At 44.2% G+C, this 23,389-nt stretch overlaps 1 protein-coding gene across 1 annotated transcript in view; it reads right to left on the bottom strand.

Annotated features, from left to right (window-relative positions):
• LPCAT2 (lysophosphatidylcholine acyltransferase 2) overlaps window positions 1–23,389 on the bottom strand; it is a 122,816-nt gene that overhangs the window by 3,737 nt on the left and 95,690 nt on the right. The window contains exons 12-13 of the mRNA XM_018569583.1: window positions 16,167–16,320; window positions 6,280–6,378 (exon numbers count right to left, since the gene is read on the bottom strand). Of these exons, the coding sequence (XP_018425085.1) occupies window positions 6,280–6,378; window positions 16,167–16,320 (253 nt within the window). The remainder of the gene's footprint in view (window positions 1–6,279; window positions 6,379–16,166; window positions 16,321–23,389) is intronic.

Below are 23,389 nucleotides of genomic sequence, written 5' to 3'. Positions count from 1 at the left end.
CCAGTTAGTTAGACTGCTGGAAGGGAGCCAGGCTGGCTGTACCGCTGTTTGGTGATATAGCCATGTTATATAACAAGCCGGTGCACACAAACTACAAGTCCCATCAGGTCAGATCACCCAATCTGTGAGCTGAACTTTCACAGCACTGCAGGAGCAGCACCAAGGATCAGTTCCATCAGTGATCTTCCTGATCATGTACTTACAATTCTGTTACAGGCTTGTGTAACCCACATTTCTGGGTTATGTGCAGCCTTAACCTGCAGGGACAGGTGCTCTATATTAATTATGGTGTGTGCAGATGAGAAGATGTATAATTATAGATTTTATCTTGCTTTGTTAAATGCCTTTTCATGACAATTACAAATCTCAAACTGCTGGACTTTGTGAATATTAGGTGTTGATAGTTGTAATAATGAGAACTGTGTACTGAACACTGGTAGTGCTGTAGGATGAAAAGACCACCAGATGATTACATTGGGCAGCCAATACGGGGGTATACAGACAGCACTTGTAGTAGACATGTGCGATTCAGTTCGTTCTGAATTGAAATTTGTGCGAATTTCTGTCAATGCAGACATTAGGATGCATCCGAATTTCTGAATGACATAATTAATTAATCCAAATGTATCTGAATGTTTGATAACATAATTCAAATGCATACAAATTTAATTCGGAACAAAACACAAGAAGCAGGAGATCTGTAATTTACCGATCTCTGGCTTTTCTGCTTTTTGTTGATACTCTGGACATGTATTCCGAATGAAAACAAAGTAACAGAATATTGCTCCAAAATGTAAACAAAGAAAGAAACTGAGAGATATGTGTTATTCTATAACAGCTTCTGCCACTTTGCTGACACTCTGATCCCAAAGGTAAACAACAAATTTGACAGCTGTCACAGAATACACAAAAGTGTTAAACTGTCCATAATAATAATAATTAAAAAAACAGCATGTGGTTCTCCCGACAATTTATACAAGACCCTTTAGGTCTGGTAGGAATGTTAGGGGGGACCTTAGATTTTTTTTTTTTTTTAAAACAGCATGCACTTCCCTCTGCAATTCATACCAGACCCTTTAGGTCTAGTAGGAATTTTAAGGGGGACCCCATGCCAAAAAAAAAGAAAAAAAGTGGGGTCCCCCTATAATCCCATACCAGACCCTTAATCCGAGTAGTGGGTGGGGGGGCGAGTGAGCACCCCCCTCCCTCCACAATTCCAGGCCACATACCCTCGGCATTGGGAGGGTGCTTTAACAGGGGGGGGGGACCTCTTCCCCACAACCCTAGTCCAGAGGAGTCCATCTGCATCTGGGTACCCCCTTTCATAAAATGTATTGTAAATGAGTAAGAGGTACTTGTACCCTTACTGATTTACTAAAGAGTTAAATTATGACGAGGGCATGTGGCCTGGCATGGTGGAGTAGTGGGTGCTCGCTCATCCCCCCCTTTCCTGCCCTGCCAGGCTGCTGCCCGGATTAAGGGTCTGGTATGGAATTTTAGGGGAACCCACATTTTTTTTCTTTTTTTCTAGCATTGGAGTCCTCATTAAAATTTCTACCAGACCTAAAGGGTCTAGTATGAATTGCCGTGGAACCGCACACTGTTTTTGTTTTTTTTACATTGGGGTCCCGTCTATGAACCCTTATACAGTATCTCTCAGGTCTGCATCCTTCTTTTTCACAGAGTACAAGAGTCTTTGATCAGAGCTTTGACCTTATTGCATGTATGAATCTCGACCATAGACTCCTGGGAGTCTATAAATGGCTACCACAGACTCCCAGACACAGGCCCTCAGAAGTAAGTTGGAGATCACAGTAATAATTAACCCAGGAGTGCAGGGTCACCATATTTATATACTAAATATTGAAGGTAATCACATAGTGATCACTGTTACCCAGTGTCTCCCCAATTGCAATATCCTCGATTCACTCCCCATTATTAGTAATGATTAAATCTAGGATTTCATTTTTCCTAGTTGGGACCTCCACCATCTGATCCATTAAATTGTCTTGCAACATGTTCAGAAAACGGGCCGCCCTTGTCGAATGGGATGTTCCATTACCCCAATTTATGTCTGGATAATTGAAGTCTCCCATAATGATTATATTACCCTGCTTCCCAGCTGTTTCCATTTGGCAGTGCAGCTGAGCCTCCTCCTTCCCCCTATATCTGGGTGTGTATAACAAACCCCCACAATAAGTTTACAGCTAGCCTCCGACCTATCAAGTTCTAGCCACAAGGTGTACATACATTTAATTTTTGTTCTACTATCCGAAAAATGCAAAATATTATCCTGCTCCCTGCTACTTTTTTTATTTTGCCTTGCTATAGGCGGATCATTTCTAATTTGATTAACTTCGGCCATACAATTTGGAATGTTAACTACATTATCTATGTTAATTTTGTTGTTGATCTTGTGGTTGACTGGAGCGAGCCCCCCATTAACCCCCATATTACTCCCCTCCGTATTGTTTATCCCCATTTTTACTTGTTCACTATTTAATTTATATATGTTTATACCCTCCCCCGTTATCTAGTTTAAATGCTCCTCCAGTCTTTTAACTATTTTATCCCCCAGAAATGCTGCACCTTCCCGATTCAGGTGCAGCCCGTCTCGGCTGAAGACCCGGTAGTCGACTGAGAAGTCAGCCCAGTTCTCCAGGGACCCAAAGCCCTCCTTCTGACACCAGCTTTGGAGCCACTTGTTAAGCTCCCTCAACTCTCGCTGTCTCTCTGGAGTGGCTCTAGGCACCGGCAGTATCTCAGAGAATACTACCTTCAGTCTAGCACCTAAGTCTCGGAACCCCTTTTTTAGAACACTCCAATTGGCACCTATTTTGTCATTGGTGCCGATGTGCACCAAGACAGCTGGTTCGTGCCCAACTCCATCCAGTAACCTGTCAATTCGCTCCGCAATGTGCCGAACACGAGCTCCAGGTAAGCAGCACACTGTTTGGCGCTCACGATCCCGATGACAGATTACCCTGTCTGTCCGCTTCATGATGGAGTCTCCAACCACCAAGATCTGCCTCTCCTGCCCCTCCATCCTGCTCCCATCCATGCTGGAGCAGTCACTCCCCCTGCGGATAGAGGAGGCGTCCCGCTATAGCAGTGTCGCCCCTGCACTAATATTCCCAACATCCTGCAACTTGGCATATTTGTTGGGGTTAATCAGATCAGGGCTGACCTCTCTCGCACTCTTCCCTCTACCCCTCCTTTTAATGGTGACCCAACTACCCACCTCGGGATCCTGCACCTCCAACCCCCCCTCCTCATCTATGCCCCCCTCCAACAGAGCCTGGTGCGTTAGGTCCAGACTCCTTTCCATGTTGGATATGCTCCTTAGTGTTGCCAGTTTGTTGTTTAGATACAGGATCTGGGCTTCCAAACAAACAACTCGCTCACATCTAGCGCATATGTATTCCCCCTCAAACGCATGTTCAAGGAATGCATACATTGAGCCAGCCGGCATGATGTACATGGGTTTTATGTAGGTATTTTTACCATATATTGTATTGATTCACCGCAGGGTGGTCCTGCACAGTTTTATTTAGTTATTGTGAAGACCATCAGATTGTACCTTTAGTTTCGTTTTAGTTTATTATAGCGCTGTGCATTTTCAGAATAGGAAACCTGGACCACAGAGAAAGGCATTGTGGAAATCCAATACATTTTAGGAATTTTATTTGTTCTGGGAAGTCTGCCACTGATCTGAGGGACTCTATTAGAAACTTCTGGAGGTGAATTAATTCATTGAGACTCTTGAGGTCTATGTGTCAGTGAATGTCTTAGGAAAGAGGTTAGGACAGAACATCTGGAAGCTCACTAACAAGAAAGTGGACTCCATGCCAGACGATGCAAGAATTTGCAAAGCCTGGAGTTATGCAGAGTTAGGGAAACATGTTAAATTTGGCAAGCAACCCTGGGAAATACATAGTAGTACATTTAATTTTGTGACCAGAGGAGACCTCCCCGACCTAGGCTTTGGAAACATGGCAGAACCAAGTATCAGCCAACTGCAGATGGTGGATTCCCTACCTAAAAACCATATAGCGAGGGATGACCTTCATATTTCCACAGACTGCTGTTAATATTTTTCATGAAGCCTTGGGTCTGGATGGGGAGCCACATATGGCAGCACCTTAGAAGATCATGGACCTCTCTGGAGGCAGGATGACCTGGAACAGTTGTTTAAATTTCAAAGCCTAGGGGAAATAGACACTCTGACTGCCTTTAGTATCCTGGATATTGTCCTCCCATATTGCAAAGATAGCCCAGGAGTGGTGGGGGAGGGCTGACCAGGAGCATTTTAAATGCATCATTTGCACACTTAATCCATAAGGTATTTGTTAGACCAACAGTAAAATCTTTACAAGTGAGATGTACTTTATCAAGGTAAGCCCTAAAAAGAGAGCATAGAATGGTTAAAAAAGGATTGCATTAGAATTTTAAAGGTGAAGTTTAAAAGGTAAGGCTGAGAGTTAGGTTTAGGGTTAAGGTTAAAGAAATCTTGTCACCTTGCCTATTCAGGGCTAAGTGACAGGCTCTTATTAAAGCTCAATCTCTAACACAGTTATACGCACCTTCTCAGAGCTCCCCTGTGACTCCTTCTATTTCAGCTGCAACAAATGCCCATGCTTCCATATATACAGGAACATATAAGCTTCTAATTGCTATAACACTGCTCTAACACTGTCACATGATGGAGGGAATGACTCCAAAGCTAGCTCTGACAACAGCGAACACCTGATATTTTGGGACAGCTGCAAAAGAGGAAGTAGCAGTGGGGGAATACTATGTAGGTAAGTAGAACTGGGTCAGGGGTGGGCCATGAATGGGTGAATGAATGGCTGACTTTAAGGGTTAGGTGGTAGGATCAAATAATATGTTAGGCCTTATGTGTCAGGGTTAAGTGTTAGGTGGAGATAGGGTTCAATGTAGTGCTTGAATTACGGGGAAGGTGAAGCTCAGCTTAAGGGTTGCGTAGAAGTTGTTATTTCCGGTATGGATGGGGAGAGAAGAAGCACTTTAAAAGATCTAAAGTATTAGGCTCAAAAACAGCTTCCAGATTATATCCAAGTGGGCATAAAGAGGACTGACAAAGCAGACAGCTCAAGCAGGTGTTCATATATGGGTGTTTGGCAAGACACTAATATAGGAATTAGACACCAAGCAGGAACATTTCTAACTGAATTGTTGGGTCTGGAAATCAGGTGCGACACTGTTTAGGGAGAAATACACTAATTTTTGCAGAGGCTTCACTTTCACTTACCACACAGGTGTAAAGTATATTAGTAGCCTTAGAAGAAATTTATACCCAAATGAGCAATTATAAGGCTACAGTGTTCTTTGTGGAACTTTATGAATTGAAAGCAATTTTAAACTTTTTAATAGAAGCCCCTTGTGTAAGTTCAGTTTCCTTTAGATGGATGCAACCCTTCATGTGCCAATAAAGTTGTAATCAGTGCACAGGGATTGGATGCAACCCTTCATGTGCCAATAAAGTTGTAATCAGTGCACAGGGATTGGCTTTGAGGAGGTGTGTGATGTGCTTGGAAATGCACCAAAGATGCTTTGTGCATGGAGTTTGCATGTTTTTCTTGTGTTTTTATATGTTTCTTTTGGTTAGTCTAGTTCACTTTCTCCATCTAAAAATATGCAAAAAAATGTAATACCTTTTACCCAAATTGGAGTGCCAATTAACATATGAGTGCAAAAAGATTATTAAAGGAGAACTATGAGATGAGTGATTTCCACTCACCTAATAGTTCTAGCCGACCTGTGACAATGAGACTGTCACAGGTCGGCTCAGTAGATCGGGAGGTGAGCAAACACATACAGGGTTCGCTCACCTCTCGATCCTGTCACGGCTCTCTGCAGTGACAGGGGGAGGGGCTGGATTCCCCTCTCCCCGCTTCGATCTGCCAGCGCTGACTGGCGGAACGGACGGGGGAGGGGGCGGGTACAGCTGGCTCTGCCTCTAGATAGGCAGAGCCAGCTGTCACTCACGCAGCTGGGCGGATCTCGACGTCCATGTCGGGATCCGCTCCGCCTGCGGCGTCTCAGTATACCACGAGCTGTAGCTCGCGGTATACTGAGCTTAGGGTAACGGGAGGACGCTAGTTTGTGTCCTCCCGTTACCCTAAGGAGAACTATGGGGGAAAACACTGACCCCATAGTTCTCCTTTAAGATTGTAAGCTCCTTAAGGACATGTGAACAGATAACTTTGTGTCATGCTGCAGAATATATTAAGTATACAAAAGCATAATCTGTATTACCTTAAATGCCATTTGAATAGTTTCCTCAGAATTGGCAGGGTTGCACAGGATGGCGATCCCAATGACATATTCTCTGAAATCTATGGTACCATCTCTATTCTTGAAAGAAGAAAAGTCACAAACGTTAATTTATAAAAATAAGGCCTAGGCTGCACTTTTGTTTTGTCAATGGGGCATCCTGCCTGCAGTCCTTAATCTAGGTTATTATAGCACTCTCTACCAGTGAAATTCCACCCTAATTAACACACTGGTCTTTCCCCCTTGTCTTGTCCCCAAAACACACTGCTGACTACCCAGTATCCATGCACATACTAAGATGTCCAGTAAACATAGCTCACTAGCAGAACACAGTTTCATCCTAGCAGTGTATGTGCCTTTACCGCTTAGTGAGAAGTATCTAGCATATATGGATTTGCACTCATTAATCAGCCTCCTACTTTCTGCTTCAGCTTTACTACTTAGTGGATCATCCTTCTCAGGACAGTGTTGAAGATGCAGATTTGTTCCTAATAAGAAGGCGGCTGATTCAAGAAGCTACTGTAGCGCCCTCTAAAATGTCGCTATTCAATTTAGAGATACCTGGACTGTAACCAGTCTAGATACTGATTATACAGAGCTCTGCATTCTATAGGTGTCCCTGAGTCTGCTGGATTGATTGCTCCTCCTGTTGCTGAGGAAAAGGGAGCCTTGGTATACAGTGAGGGAGGATCCACCCTCAGGTTATGACTATGCACCTGGCCCTAGCCAATCCCTGAGTAGGATGACTCAGAGGCATGGTTGAGGGCAGGTGATAAAAGGTCTGGGGACATTGTGGAGAGCTCTTTCTTCCCCTAGGGGCCTCGCCCTAGGAGGACTGTGTGTGATGCAGGAAACTGGCCTGGGCCTCAGCACATGGCAGGTGCTGAGGGACCTAGAGGCCTAGGATACACTGATACTTTGCTGGGCCCATACACGTGGCAGGTGATGGGTGCCATGTTCTAAGAAGATACTACTACTAAACTGGAGTGCTCCTTGGCAGTTGCAGATGCTGAGGGCACAGAGATTCCAGATCCTGTTGCTACGGAAAAATACCTCACTGGGCCCATACACGTGGCAGGTGTTGGGTGCCTTGTTCTAAGAAGATACTCTCATTTAACTGGAGTGCTCCTTGGCAGTTGCAGATGCTGAGGGCACAGAAGTTCCAGATCCTAAAGAGGAAAATACCTGATGGAAGCTGGGTCGGGGAGGAGTCCGCTTGTTGAGGGGTACCGCAGAGGAGCTGGTGCGAGCGTCCGTCTGGGACCCACAAGGGAGATCCCACACCCTATTCCAGGTATCTGTTCACAGTACTACTACTACTACTATTGGTCCCTGGGACCAGATCGCAGTGATTTCGGCCTTAGCGGTTGCTAGGGGAGAAAGCTGTCCTCAGAAGTATTTCCAAATGGCATCCTACAGACCCTAAACCCTCTCTCTCCTATTGATGTTGCAAATAAATACCCTAAAAAGACCCTAAGACTCGAGCCGTTCTGTCCGTGAGTGTCGGTGTGCTGTTGCTGATCAAAGGGGACTGGCAGCTGGAACCAACAGGTAGGAGAACCTATTTCAATATTCAGCGGCTCCTTCGGGGGTGAGCGCTACACTACATTGCTAAACTAGAAAAAAAGGGCCACATGCCTTGCTTTGTAGTGTAGCAGATGTGCAATCACAACACTAGATGTACAAAATTACAAATCCTTTGCTAGGTAAAACACTAAACATATATGCTTCTGAAGTGTTTGTTTTTAAAAGGAATTTGCCTGTAGTTCCACTTTAAACCTGTGGTGATAATTAATTATACAAACAGTGCACATGCATGGTAATGGCAACCACATCCCTCAACCCGCTCCCCAGACTGATAGCCCTGCCAACAAAATCACACAGCATTCAGTTAATATTGCAGACGTAAATACCAAAAAGAAATAAAACGGGGCTTTGTAGGTGACTCATAAACAATGCAAGGAAATGCAGTTATACATAATGCCACATGACTCATTATTGTATAGTAAAATTCATATTTAATAACATAATTTAATTATTAGCAAAAAGTTGCATATAAAAGACATACCACACATCAAAAAGCAGGACCATTATACATATAAACAGCATGTCACCTCTAGGAATCCGTACAGATTGATATTGTGCAAAATAGCAATAATTAACACTCTTAATTTAATTGTAAAATTCATAATAAATTAGATCAGCCAATATATAATTTTTAAGATCAGTCAACATACTGTTATATAATTTCATATTGTTAAATGTTCCAATCAAAAATCTGTACTTTTCCATTCTTTGATGTATTTCGCCGTAGCTTTTTCAAGTAGTTTATAGAGGTGGCCTGTAGAATCCATATGAATATAATAGTAAGCACTCAAATAGTTGAAAATAGCAATTAGCTATACATAACACTAACTGACATAGATCAATGAATGAGATAAAGACATAAATACCATGTATAAGATTTCCGGGGACGAGCAGATTCGCATCTAGGGGAGTCCCTCCACTCCGCCAGGAGAAGAGAGCCCTTAAGAGCGCCAAGGATTCAACCGCGCCGTCCCATCTCACGCCGACAGGGACCGAGCCCTCCCCCCGTCAGCGCGGTAATCGAACCGTCAGCTCCGGGACACCTGCACCAGCACAACCTCAAAAGATCGAGCAGAGATGAGGAGGTGCTGGGGTACAGACCCTCCCCAATGTTGTATACAGGGGAACGGCCCGCTAGATCAATCCTGGGTGAGATGGATGGCATTCCCAATGCACGAACCCAAGCCCCATGACAATGTATCTTGTTTAGCCATATTAAATACATCAGTTGTAAAACAATAATAATTAAACATATAATGTATAAGAAGTAATAATACATAATCAGTTAGTGTTATGTATAGCTAATTGCTATTTTCAACTATTTGAGTGCTTACTATTATATTCATATGGATTCTACAGGCCACCTCTATAAACTACTTGAAAAAGCTACGGCGAAATACGTCAAAGAATGGAAAAGTACAGATTTTTGATATTTCAGGGTCGCCCCCCCCCACCCCAATAAAAAAAAACCTTATAGAAGGGGCTAAAGCAATTTATTGAGTTGCCAGAGGAGAAGGAAGCTGATTTGGGACCCCCTGATGCCAGACATGTGAACCCGTTTGGCTGACCTCCCAATCCAAAGGTAAGGGCAAGGAATGTTTCTGTTTTATTTGGGGAAAATGAGGTGGCACAAATAACCTGCACAGTCTGCTGCTACTGATGTCTTGGACAAGAAGGCAGAGCCCCAGACATATGTGTAGGCTACCAAGGCTGTTTTATGGCTCCCCTCTGTTATTGTGGAGGAAGAGATGACTCTCTGAACTGTTGATTGTTTTCAGGCACACCAGTGGGGTACTTGAGTGAGGGAATTGAGTTTGATATAAGGTTTGCTTCCAGGTCAAAACCCAGCTCTGTTTGCTGTTTAATTGACAAAATGTTCTCCAGTGATAAAGATAATGAGGGAAATGCAGTAAGTTTGGAGTGCAACCAGCAATAGAATAGCACCTGCTAGATGTGGATGAGGAGTTTCTAAGTAAACAAGCAAGAACGGAGTAAGGGGACCTGTATGTGGGCATATTTCTGCCTGTGCTGCATTTTTGGGGACCTTGATGTTATGGCATTTGCCAGCTCTCTCGTGACTGTTCAACAGACAGAGAAGCCAGTAGAGTAGAATGAGTACGTAGTAATTTACTGGATTTATCATGGCTAGTTTCCTTTTACTTTGTCGCCTAATTGCTCTGACCTATAGCTTCATTAATTTTGGAAGCATAGGGACTGCATAGGGGAGAGTAACTGTCAAGTAATTGTGTCTGGCAGATTGCTACTTTGTGTACTGAAGTATCTTGGTACAGCTGTAAGAAGCTTTAAAGCTGAACTCTACTCAAATATAAAATATGCAAACTAATGCAGTTCTTTAATCATGAATAATTATTAAATGTATTTTTATTTTAAATGCATGCAGTGTAAGCACCTGCATTTGACCTGGTGTTAGCCTCTGGCAGTCCCTGTACAGCAAGGCTGGAGTGTGTGAGGAAAAAAATCAGTACAGTATGCGAAACAGATTATTTGCTGACAAGATGCATGCTTATAGGAAGAGAAAGCAGAGTGACACAGAGATGAGCTCATCACTGTGCTGCCTTTCCTTTCACTTTCTAGTCACAAGCTGGGGTTGGTCCAGGACAAACTTGGGTCACAGGAAGTGGGTTGAATTATGTTGGCCATCAGACAGGGTACATCTAGTAACAGAAAAAAGTACAGTGGGGGAATCTCTGGACTGAAGGTGAATATTGCAATAAAAGCTGGTTTTGTTATTTTATCTTTTGAATTGGCTACTAATTTTTATCTTATTATTTTTGGCTAGGTTTACTGCAAGCAGGGACCCAGTAGGATAAAATGATGGCAGTTGCAATTTTTTATATGTTACATAGTTACATAGTATTTGAGGTTGAATAAAGACACATGTCCATCAAGTCCAACCTATTGTGTGTGTGTGTGTGTGTGTATAGATCCCTGAGTCATCTCGTTATTAGGAGTACTTGTACCCCTGTATATTACCGTTTCTCAGGAAATCGTCCAAAAGCTTCTTGAATGATTCCACACTATTAGCTGAAATTACTGCTTGAGGCAGCGAGTTCCAGACCCTAACCGCTCGAACTGAGAAGAACCCCCTCCGCCCCTTGTGTTTGAATTTTTTTTCTACCAGTTTCAGGTGGTGGCCTCTAGTCTTTGTTACGTAATTAGTCGTAAAGAGTTTGTTGCTAATGTCGCTATGACTATAGAACATTTTGTACATGAAAATCATGTCCCCCCTTAATCTCCTTAGTTCCAGCGTGAACATATTTAAATTTAGTAACCGTGTCTCATAGCTCTGGTCCTCCATTCCTTTGATGAGTTTGGTCGCCCTTCGCTGGACTTTCTCCAGTTCAAGGACATCCCCTCTGTGTACCGGTGCCCAAAACTGCACCGCATACTCCAGGTGAGGCCGAACCAGTGATGTGTAAAGTGGCAAAATTATAGACTTATCCCTGCAAAACATTCCCTTCTTGATGCAGGACAGGACTCTACTAGCTTTGCTTACCGCAACCTGGCATTGTAATCTATTATTGAGTTTATGGTCTACAGTGACCCCCAAATCTTTCTCCATTTCAGACTTCCCTAGCGGCATACCCATTATTGTATAACCCATTTGCGTGTTTTTTGTCCCAAAGTGCATAACTTTGCATTTATCAACATTAAACCTCATCTGCCATAAAGTTGCCCACTCCCCTATTTTATCCAGGTCCTCTTGTAAAGTTATACTATCTTGGTTTGTTTCTATTACCCTCCCAATTTTGGTATCGTCAGCAAACACTGATATTTCGCTGTCTATTCGATGTCGTTAATAAACAGGTTGAAAAGCATGGGTCCCAGCACAGAACCCTGAGGCACACCGCTAATGACACTAGCCCAGTCTGAAAGGGTGCCATTTATTGATACTCTCTGTACCCGTTCCTTTAGCCAGTTCTCTATCCATGTACACACCCTTCCATCTATGCCCATAGCTCTTAGCTTGTGTAGTAAGCGTTTATGAGGTACCGTATCAAAAGCCTTAGCGAAATCCAGATATACCACATCCCCCGACCTCCCTCACTAGATAATTGCCGTTTCTTTTATTAAATCTATATTTTCAGTATAAAAATACACTTAAATAAATTTAAGTGCACATAAACATAATAAAATATCCATATTTGTTAGTAAAAAGATAAGTTTCTGTCAAGTAAACCCAATATGTGAAGTTTTGCATGCTTGTGCACAGTACCCAGAACTGTCCATAGGCAACATTTTAAAAGCCTTTAAAATTCATTAATTTAGAGTTAACAGTGAATGATGGACCTAGAATTAGTGCTCTTTCTGGTGTGCCCAGAAATACCTAATATGTATGGCACAATACTTTTCATACAAGTCCGCACCTGACGTCCCCATTTGTATTCATATGTGCATTTTTGTGAGGGCAGGGGACTTTCAAAAAAAAAATTCCAAGTTAACTTACTATCACAACAAGACTGCAGGTGACAGGTTCTCTTTAAGGAGACATCAGGGGTCTATTAGACACCTAATTAAATCTCTGCACTCTGTTGAAGTTGATTGAAAACAGACTGTGTCAGAGCAGGTGGGGTTAGACAGCTCTAAACCCAGAAGAGTTCATACTACCCAGGAGAAAACCGCTATGGCCAACTGTTAGAGTCATATTATATTTTATTTTACATTTATTTTTAAAAAGGTGAGAAAAGAAGAGTGACAGAATTGTGCCATTCCAGGGCAGCGAATTTCTAGCAGCCTGCTTCTGCTGCTGAGGGATCTTGTATTCCATCCTTATTCTAACATTTGCAATGAATCGTATTAATTTAAAGAAATCCTAAAATATGGTGTCTTCGTTTGGATTATTCTTTGAAGGTTTTATGCTTTCCTAAAGATTGTGTGCTGTCTCGAATGAGGCAGAGGTACCCTTAATTACCTGTTATGTTCTTATGTGTGGTGGAGCCACTCAGATATATTCAGAGGGATATATTTTGTGGTATTTTTATCCAATGCAAAAACAATGTTAGGGCTAAGTCTGCTGACATCTGTTTTCTTTGTGGTATGTATGTGGCTCTTGCTAGATCAGAATTGCACTTTGAACTTTTTCCAAGAATGTCTGGCCCTAACCTTAATTGGAATAAGAACCAGCTATGTATGTTCAGTGGAGGCAGGAGCTTTTGTTCGGCTAAAATTCCAGTTACAGAGTCCACTAACTCATTAGACAACACTTTGAAATTAACCTTTTTAATTATGTTAATGCTGAAGTGGTCATTGATAAGCTATTAAAAAAGCTGGCATTTTGGAGGATGAGAAGCTTATCAATCAATAGGAAGGTCTTGGTAATTAAAGCTGTAACTCTACCCCTGCTGGCATACTGTCATTCACCCAGGTTTTCTTTGGAGTGAAGATAAGATCAACAATGCTCTGTTCAGGTTTTTCTGAACTCCAAAATGGAAAAGACGTAATGCTAGAGTAAGGGTGGCTGTGATTTCCCCAATTTTGAGAAGTCCAGTATTGGTTGAGTACCTTTAAAACAACAGTTAATAACAAAACTGCCTGCATGTTGTATGGCTGTTTTATTAGAAAAGGATAGTGTATAAAAAGTTTCCCTGATTATGCCTGTATTTTATCTAAGGCTTAAAAAATGTGTTAGTCTTGTGTTATGTTGTGTGTGTTGTTAATCTTTTTTTTTTAATTGCATATAGTTTTCCTAGAGATGTAAAGGAATAAGGAATGAAAGATGCTAAGGGCTTTGGCAGCACAAAAAGTGGAGACACACGTTAGGTCCCGTTTAATTTTCTTTCTTTTACTATGCTTTTAGGATGTATTAAATATACTTTGTATTGTTAATTATTATTAGGTCCTTTGTAAATATTTCCTTTTTTGCAAAAAGGAAAAATAACATCTGAGTGATGCAAGAAACAGGTCTTGGTCTTTCCTTGGAATGAAGGGAGTTCCATGATTCAAGCCTGAAAAACATCCTATTCAGTAGCAACAATTGTGTAAGTTTTTGAGTAGGTAACAGTGAAACCAGTAGAATGCTCCTCAGGATATTCTCTGCCTACAGAGTAACATATATTCTAGGAATGGTGGTGGAGGACAGATGCAACATATTAATCTGATTAAATAAAATTTCAATACAATTGACTTTTGCGCTATATTATTATGTGCTAATGACATGTTAAATGGGTAATTTCAGAAACCTTTAAATGATTGAAGCTCAGGAAGAAGGTGTGTTCCCATATATAAAATATAGGTAAATGCATATATTGAAAGGCTGTGATGAAGTAAAGACACCACACAAACCTTTCCCCAACCAGGAACCTTTGCTAAAGAATAGATGGCTCTTTGGTGTCCAATTCTTTTTGATTAAAATGGAACGAAAAGTGAAGATTTCCTATGTTATAGGGTGCATCTAAAATGTTTCCTGAAAAATGTACCCTTTGTCTTGAATGATTCCTGAAAGAAAGCAGTGCACTCCCTGGTATGGAATTGTGCCTAGGAACCCTTGTTTCTACAGTAACACAGCTGTATACTGTATCTGCTGTGTCAGAGGCACTGCTGCTTGTGACTACTAGTCTTAGGAGATGAGGAGTGAGATTAGTTGATATTATGCCACCACCAAAATGGTCATCTCCACAAAAATGCACAGTGCATGGCATAAAAGGCATAGGAAAAAGGAATAGGAAGTTAGTAATGAAGTGAAGATCAGCTGCACGGAACCCACAGACAATACTGGCACCGCTTTCAGTCTCCATGTGTTCTTTAAAGCAAACCTACCATGGGAGATTGTCAGGATCCGGAGCACCCCCAGGTGGCGCTGGAGCCAGGTCCTGCAGTTCCTGTGCTCGCCTATGGGTGTCTCCAGCAGCCAGGAACTGTCAGGAACCTGCAGCTCCAGTACTCACCTGTGGGTGTGCCCCAGCTGTGACTGATCATCCCATCACCTGGTGCTTCCTGGGAGGGTATTTAGGCCCTCCCTGCAGTCAGGAAGCTAGCTCAGTATTGCGTCGCCTGCACCTGACTCCCCTGGCCTGTGCCTTGGAACCTGAACCCTGCTACCTGAACCCTGCTTCCTATCTGCAGCCCTGTCACCGACCCGGCTTGTTACCCGACCACTCTCCTTGAATCCTGTACCGCGCTGCCCTCCTGTCACTGACCCAGCTTGTTACCCGACCACTCTCCTTGAATCCTGTTCCTGTACCCCGCTGCCCTCCTGTTAACGGCCCGGCTTGTACCTGACCACTCTTCTTGTATCCTGAGGCCTGCCGTATATCTGCAGGCCTGTTACCCCTCCTTGTTGCTATTCCCCCTGGCTTTAGGTGTGTGTTTGTCCCACACACCTACAGCCGGTGGGTTTGTTACTTTACTGCTAAACCTGTGGGGGTTGAGGGGGTTTGTAGTTTTGTTGATGTGTAACAAATAAACTGTGTGCATAGAACCCTATCCTGTGTGGGCATATTAATTTGGTCATCCTGCGTGGGTACCTACATGTGGTGTGAGGACGCCTGTGCATGGTACCCTGACAGAGATATAAAGGAGCTGCCTTTGCTAAACTTCAGCTGCCTGTCTCTATTGTTGATCTACTTTTTTTAAAGAGAAGATAATGCCTTTTAGATTGCTGTCATGAGAACAGGTTTATCCATTGGAAAATGCCCCCCTCATCTCCTTTTCCTGTGACAACTCTGCAATGGAGACAAAGGTCATCAACACGAATAGAGTGAATTATTCTCCCTAGCAAGGACACAGACAGCCATAAGTTTATGTTATCATTAAAGTGTAATTTTAACATTGTAATACTGGGTGCTTCCTTGGCATTGTAATTGCAATATATTCTGGGCTTTCTAATAAAACAGCCAAGATGTAGCTTCTATCATGTGGTTTTATTTTTTCTAACTGATAATCAACAAATAGCCGTAGTAACAAGAGACATGTAGGAGGTTGGTCCCTCATATCACTCATTAAGCAGTGTGTTTTAAATAGACCTATGCACCAGCAAACAAAAATGAAACACTAATTTATAGCACAGACATAAATGAGAGAGAAGTTCCAATTAAACTAATATGCAGCATTTTCAAGTCCATTTTCAAGTACTGTGTAAGTAAATAATACAAAAAAAATCTGGCAGAGAAAGGGTTATGCAACTTTTATTCTATATAGTTTTATTTATACAAGACATGAATGCTAAACGCTCAAACCAACAACTAGGTAAATAGAAGACTGGTAAGCCCCAGTAGCTACAAAGCTAACTGTATAGGAATTGTAGGTATTTGTGTAATACATACCCTGTCAAACAATGCAAACAACTCTTGTAATACATCAGATACTGGTAACTTCAAGTGGGTGGCAAATTCTTCAATTCCAATTCTTCCTCCTTTTGACATATCAGCAATAGAAGCAAAAACCTCCAGCTGTTTCTGAATGTCATTCCATTTTATGCTGTAAAAAATAAATAAAATATGTAATACAGATCAGCTGCATTCCTAACCATTATATATACTGTATATAATACACACACAAACATATATTTACACACACAATTTAGTAAGAAATGTAGAAGGAAGAATTACATATTCCTTTTATGAATGGCTCCATCCTGTTATTCAATCAAAGCAAGCACGGAATAAAAGTGACCCTGTCATCAAACTTAAAAAATTGTAGGAACGGTGAGGTGGGGGGTGGCATGTCTCGCTAATGGCGCGGTGAGGCGCGTTCCTGTACAGCTCCAGCTATTTGGTATTGCCCAGCTACACAGCCATCCACTACTGCTCCTGGAGATGGGGAGGAAAAAACAGCTCCTTTAACGCTGGCTTTTCGAGCCTCAGTAAACAGAAACTCCCCTCTCAGATGCAGCCACAGCTGGCTCCCGGTCCTAAGATGCCTCACCCTCTCCAGCACTCCAGGACTCTCCTCCTTCTCCAGCTTTGGCTGGGACATCTCATAGCTCCCGCAGTGTGTCTCCTGCTTCATCTACTGGTATGGAGAATCAGGATGTCAGTGCCTGTCTGAGCTCCTTCCCCACGCATGCGGACATGGAATCTTATGTCTCCAGCTTAGAGGCTACTTACAGGGAGGAACTGGAGACTCTGAAAGCAGATATCACACAGATCGGAGGTCGCGTGAGTGAATTAGAGGGGGCAGTAGATATATTTTCTATGCGCTTTGACACTCATCAACAAGCTATTAAATGATCATACAATCCAAATCCAGGAGGTAGTGTACCGGCTTGATGATATGGAGAACAGGAGATGACTAAATAATATACGCATCTGAGGCATCAGAGAGACTGTTGGTGCCTCGGCTATCCTGCAAACGTTTAAGGCCCTGTTCAATAGCCTCCTGGATAGATCTTTAGATTCGGACTTAATTGACAGGGCCCATAGGGTACCTGGTCTTTAAAAGACAATCCTTCTAAATCCAGGGACATTATATGCCGCATTAACTTCTTTGTAGAGATGGAAGCTATTTTAGCAGCTAGATCTAAAGCACCCATAACGCATGATGGATACACAGTGACCCTTTTCCTGGATTTTTCACTGTAAACTCTGTTGTTTCGGAAAGACCTTAGTCCATTATTAGAAGTGCTAAGAGAGTGTGGTGTGAAATATCGCTGGGGATACCCGTTCCATATGGTAGCCCAGAAGGAAGGTAGATCTGCTGTATTCAGACAATTGAGAACTTTTGATTTGCCAATGATCTCACTTCCAGATTGGCCTCTAAAGCTAATTCCCCTGGGTATATCTCAAGGCGCTAATTGGGCAGCTATCAAATCATGGCGCTCTCGCGAATCTCCCCAACCAATGAAATGGATACTTGACATATGGATTTGTCTTTCTATTATATTGGATTTTTGTAAGTACATTTCTGGTATACATTACATATGTGATCCGGGTCGTATGCATATGGATCATGCGTTTAATGTGGTGTATATGTTGCAAGCTGGGCCTCTAGCATTTTTTTAATAGTCCTTTCATGAGTCTCTTTTGCAAGTTAATATACAGAGGACTTTTTTTTTCCATTTAACATTTTTGTTTTATCACACCAATACATGACATACATTGTGATCAAACATATCACATAATACATATCACATTACATCATTCAAGCGGGGTGCCGCGTAACTGTCAGGCAGCTAGGTTAGGCCATTACACATTACAGAGAGGACCTTCTGTTTGGCAAGTCCTGCTTGATACGGCCACATTGCTACACATTAAGAACATCTGCCTATTACATAGGACTTTGGGGAGAATATGTAGAATTATCAAGCCTGCAGGTCAGTGGCCTAAGCCCAGCCGGTTATATACTTGGCCTGTGGCAGCCATCGTGACATCAGGTAGGTAATAACAGGGACTGACACAATACAGACATTAAGAGACGGGGGGTCACATAAAAGTATAGATGTAGCAAAGGCAAGAAACAAGAAGGAGGGAGTCCCCAGTGGTAAAACCACCTAGTACTCTAGAGCGAGCAAGAGGATGCGTTGTCGTGGGGGGAGATCATGAAGAGCACCCTCCCGCGGGGAGTAGTATCCCTCGCACCCGAAGGGGGGGGGGTCACCGAGATTCAGTAGGTAACATGCGTGCACGTCAGTCTTCTACGTGGGTTTTTGCATGAGTTCCGCGTATGTCTTTCCCTGGCAAAAGTGGGTCCAAGGTGCCCATAGTAGAATTTGGTAAGTTTGTCTTGTTTGGTGAAAAGGAGTTCTTCCTTCAGCGATGTAGTTCACCTGAGTAATCCAGTCGGTGAGAGATGGAGGCCTCACCTCTCTCCAGAGTCCAGAATCAGTGATCTAGCTGCATTGATCAGGTGTTTGTAGGGAGTTTTTTGAGGTCCTCCATTTCCCTCCTCCCGGAGTTGGAGCAGATACACCCCAGGATGAAAGCAAGTCGTTCCCCCATTATTTGACCGATGAGTTTGTGGACCCGACTCCAAAAAGTTCGGAGAAAGGTACACTCCCAGAAAATGTGGAGGAGCGTGCCCTGCGCCGAGGTGCATCTCCAACAGGTCTCTGGTACTGCAGGGTCAAGTTTATGGAGGAGTGCTGGGGTTCTTTACCAGCGTGATAGGATTTTGAAATTGGTTTCTTGGGTCCTACAACTCACTGAGCTTTTATGGGCCCCAGCGCAGATCAATTCCCACGCGTCTTCTGGGATGTCTCGTTCTAGCTCCGGGTTATGGGTCAGGGGGGTCATTGGACTGTCCGGTTTTGTGAGGACGCCCCTTCTTCGCTGGGTGGAGAACTCCTTCAGGGTTGCTCCAATTAAAGGGTGGGTGGTGATGTGCGGGGGACTATGTCGTTGAGGAAGCCGCGTTAGAGCCGTCAAAGGGGGTGCATTGTCCCAGTGTGTTTCCATGGTGACCCACAATTTAGACGGGGCATTCACATGCAAGTCAATGATCCGGCATAGATGGGAGGCTAAGTAGTAGCCCGATATGTCTGGCACGTCAAGGCCCCCATGGATCTCGGGGGTTTCAGTAATGACCATGCAATTCTTGGGTGAAGCGTTTAAATGTCGTCTCAAGGTTGTTAAGGTACGGTCTGGAGAGTTGGATGGGGATTGCTTGGAATAGATACAGAAGTCTCGGGAGGACGTTCATTTTGATTATGGCCGCCCTGAAAAACCAAGAGCAGGTCAGGGACCTCCATCGGTGTAGGTCCTAGGTGATGGTCTGGGTCATGGGCACAAAGTTTAGGCGGAATAGCTCCGAGGATGAGGCTGGGAGGTGGATGCCCAAGTATTTGACTGCCGAGGAGGCCCAGCGATAAGCAAAGGCACTCCTCAGCTCCAGAGCAGTCTCATGAGGTAAACCAATGTTAAGTGCTTCCGATTTGGTGTAATTATTGGAAAGATTAGACAGTGTACCATATTCCAAGAACAAGGATCGTAATCTCTGTAGGGACGTCATGGGGTCAGTCAGGAAGAACAGCATGTCATCCGCATGAGCTGCAACTTTGTGTTCGTGGCCACCCATGCGTATGCCATGTATCTGGGGGTCATTTTGTATCAGTCTGAGGAAAGGTTCCAGTGTCAGGGTAAAAATGGTGGGCGACAAGGGGCATCCCTGGCGTGTTCTATTGGTGATGTGAAAAGGTTGGGATAGGCAACTCATGGTACGCACTCTAGCCCAAGGTCGGGAATAGACCGCACGGATCTAGTCCAGCATGTGGTGGCCCAGACCGATGTGCTGAAGAACTGTTAGCATAAAGTCCCAGGCGACCCTGTCGAACGCCTTCTACGCGTCTGTGTAGAATAAGACCGCTCCTTTATGGTGCGTTTCTAGCCAGTGGATTAAGTCAATGGCTCTGATAGTGTTATCCCTAGCTTCGCGGCCAGGGACGAATCCTACCTGATGAAGGTCTATCAAGGAGGGCAGGAGCAGGAGAAGGCGGTTCGACAGGATCCTGGTGAACAGCTTCAAGTCCACATTGAGGAACGAAATCGGCCTATAGCTGGTGCAGAGCAGTGGGTCCTTCTCCTCCTTGGGTATGCCAGTTATGTGTGCTTCCAGTGTTTGGGCGGGGAGAACTGTTTGGCCATCGATACAGTTATAAGCAGAAATAGTGTGTGCTAAGGATCTCCTGGAAGGTTTTGTAATATTGTGCCGAGAAGCCGTCCGGACCCGGACTTTTACCTGGTTTGGTTTGGGAAAAAGCCAGAGCCAGCTCCTACTCCGTAATGGGTTGTTCTAGGGACTGGGCAAATTGGTTCCTCTAGGGTGGGCATTTGCGATTTGTGGAGAAAGGCTTGGATGAGAGTTAACCGCACCTCTCGTGCCACCGCGTCTCGAGGCTGGAGCGAGTCTAGGTTATATAGCGTCTGGTAATAGCTCTGGAAGCATGCAGCAATATCTGGAGGCGAGGATTCTACCACTTTGTCGGACTTCCGAATGCCCTGAATATGCGAGCGGAGGTTCTGAGTGCGAGTCGCCCTTGCCAGGAGTTTCCCACACTTATTGCCCCCTTCGTAGTATATGCCATTTCGAAGAGCGAATGCTCTGCAGATTTTAGTTTCCAGCAGGGCGGATAAGTCTTTCCTCACCTCCAGAAGTTCGAGATAGGTCTCTGTCGCCAGAGATTCTTTGTGGTGGGATTCCAGCCTAGAGACGCGGGCGCACAGAAGCTGCAGATGTTCCAGTCTTTCCCTCTTCTGTTTGGCCACTATCGATATGAAACGGCCTCTCACAACGCATTTGTGAGCTTCCCAAACCATCATCGGAGAGGGGACGTCACTAGCGTTCAGCTCAAAATAGATGTGCAAGTCTGTCTCAATGGTAGATATGACACTTGAGTCAGCCAGAAGGGAGGAGTTCAACCTCCATGTGGATTGGCGGGAGATCGAGGGGGTGTAGGTTGAGGGTAGTGAGGACTGGTGCGTGGTCAGATGTGGTAATCTTACCTATTTGGGATCGTGTTACCTTCGGCAGGTCTCATTGTGTGATAAAGATGTAATCAATGCAGGAGTATTTTGAGTGTAGGGGGGAGTAGTAAGTGAAATCCCTTCCGTCCGGGTCCAGGGTGCGCGATGTGTCAAAGAGGTTAAGGGCTTGAAGTTTGGACTTTAGGAATTTAAGTGTCCTGTAAGGTAAGGAGGATCTCTTGTCAGATGTGTCGATCAGGGGGTTTAGTGCCACATTAAAATCGCCCCCCAGGACCACCATGCCTCTCGACACCTCTGCCAATTTGGCCATAAACCTGTTGAAAAAACGAGCATGTTGCCGGTTCGGTAGGTAAACACAGGCAATGGTCATTAGGGATCCCGTGAAGGTGCCCGTCAGAATGAGGTAGCGGCCTCTATCGTCTTTCAGTTCGGTGTGTACCTCAAAAGGTATGGAGTGGTGTATATAGATGAAGACCCCCTTCGATTTATTAGAGGGTGAAGATGCATGGTAAGCCATGGGGTAGCGGTAGTTGTGACGTTTGGGCAATTTTCCATGTTTGAAATGTGTCTCCTGTAGGAGAGCGATGGGGGCTCTGAGATGGTGTATGTCCCCCATTATCCTAGCTCTCTTCTCCGGGGAGTTGAGGCCCCTCGCATTCAAGGAGAGGAGGACTAAGTCCGCCGGGTACGCCATCGGGAGGCGTGAGTGGAATGTGCCTAGGTGTGTCTGTCGGGTTGGGTGGGTGCTCGAGGTGGAGGGATGTTCGTGGGACCCCACGGGAGAGGTAGAGCCGCCAGAGAGAGTATAGGGTCTAGGGAAGACGAAAGAAGAGAAATTAGGTGGACAGCAGGAAGGAGGGAAGAGAGAGAGTCACCGGGGAGGTAAGACGCCAAACAAATCCGGGGAGGATAGGTTTAGACAAAACACATCAACAAAAAAAATACAAAATGAGGAACTTGGTGAATCACCAACTAATATATACACTACCCCTCAAGCGGGTCGTCTGCCTAACTGTGGGTTGGCGGTCCGCGGTAGTGTTGAAGCCTATCCTGTAGGTACTGTGGTGCAGTAGGAGACAAGTCCGTTGCTTCTGGCTAAAGTGGCTAGATGCAAGGTGTCACTCCTGGGGGGGTGGGTTGTGCGAGGGTGGGGGAGGGAATCCCACCAGTCAGGTGAGAGAGTGGATAGGTTTCTGAACACAAACTGGGGTAGAATTCCTCCAACAACTAGTGTATGGCCTGGGCAGTGCCCGAGACCCAACAAGGGAGGCATTGAGGAGTCTACAGCAGACATGAAGTGCTAAGCGAAAGTATGCGTCTGCTGGGGGAGCAACTTGCGTCAGGCCGGTAATGAGGCCTCAGGGACAAAGTGAACCGCAGACCCACAATGCCACCACAGCTAGCAATGTTAATGCCCCATGGGCCCAACCATAGTACAGCTTGTGAAAAACATGTTAAATATACACTTGGCATTGTGATGAAGGCAGGCAAGGATAGGACGTAGTAACAGATGGTAGAGCAGTTCTATGTTTAGGAAGACCTGCGGTGGCGGATGGGGGCTTTAAAGAGGCTCTAAGCTTTATGGTCCTGTGTGATAAGGGGTTTGCCTTGTACATGGTGGGAGCCTGTCCTGTCCCAATATTACGGGACACATGGGGACGGGAGCAGTGTTGAGTGTGAATGAGCGTCAGCATTGATACTTAGCTCATTCCAGCTCATGAATGAGCTAAGTATCATTCATGAGCTGGAAAGTCCAGCGGAGGGCAACCAAACTAATTAGGGGTATGGAGGACCAGAGCTACGGGACAAGGCTACTAAATTTAAACATGTTCACATTGGAGGTGAGGAGATTAAGGGGGGGATATGATCTCCATGTACAAAATGTTCAATGGTAGTAGCAACATTAGCGATAAACTGTTTAAAATGAACTCCATTACAAAAACTAGAGGCCACCACCTAATATTGGTGGAAAAAAAATTCCAGCACAAGGGGCGAAGGGGGTTCTTCACAGTAAGATCAGTTAGGGTCTGGAACTCACTGCCACAGGTGGTGATTTCAGCAAATAATGTGGAATTGTTCAAGAAACTTTTGGACGATTTCTTAAGGGACCGTAATATACAGGGGTACAG

Source organism: Nanorana parkeri, unplaced genomic scaffold (genome assembly GCF_000935625.1).
Source record: "Nanorana parkeri isolate BGI_ZX_2015 unplaced genomic scaffold, ASM93562v1 scaffold1362, whole genome shotgun sequence".
Taxonomy (NCBI): domain Eukaryota; kingdom Metazoa; phylum Chordata; class Amphibia; order Anura; family Dicroglossidae; genus Nanorana; species Nanorana parkeri.
Note: the sequence above shows the minus strand (reverse complement) of the source record. Positions and strands in the feature narration are given on the sequence as shown.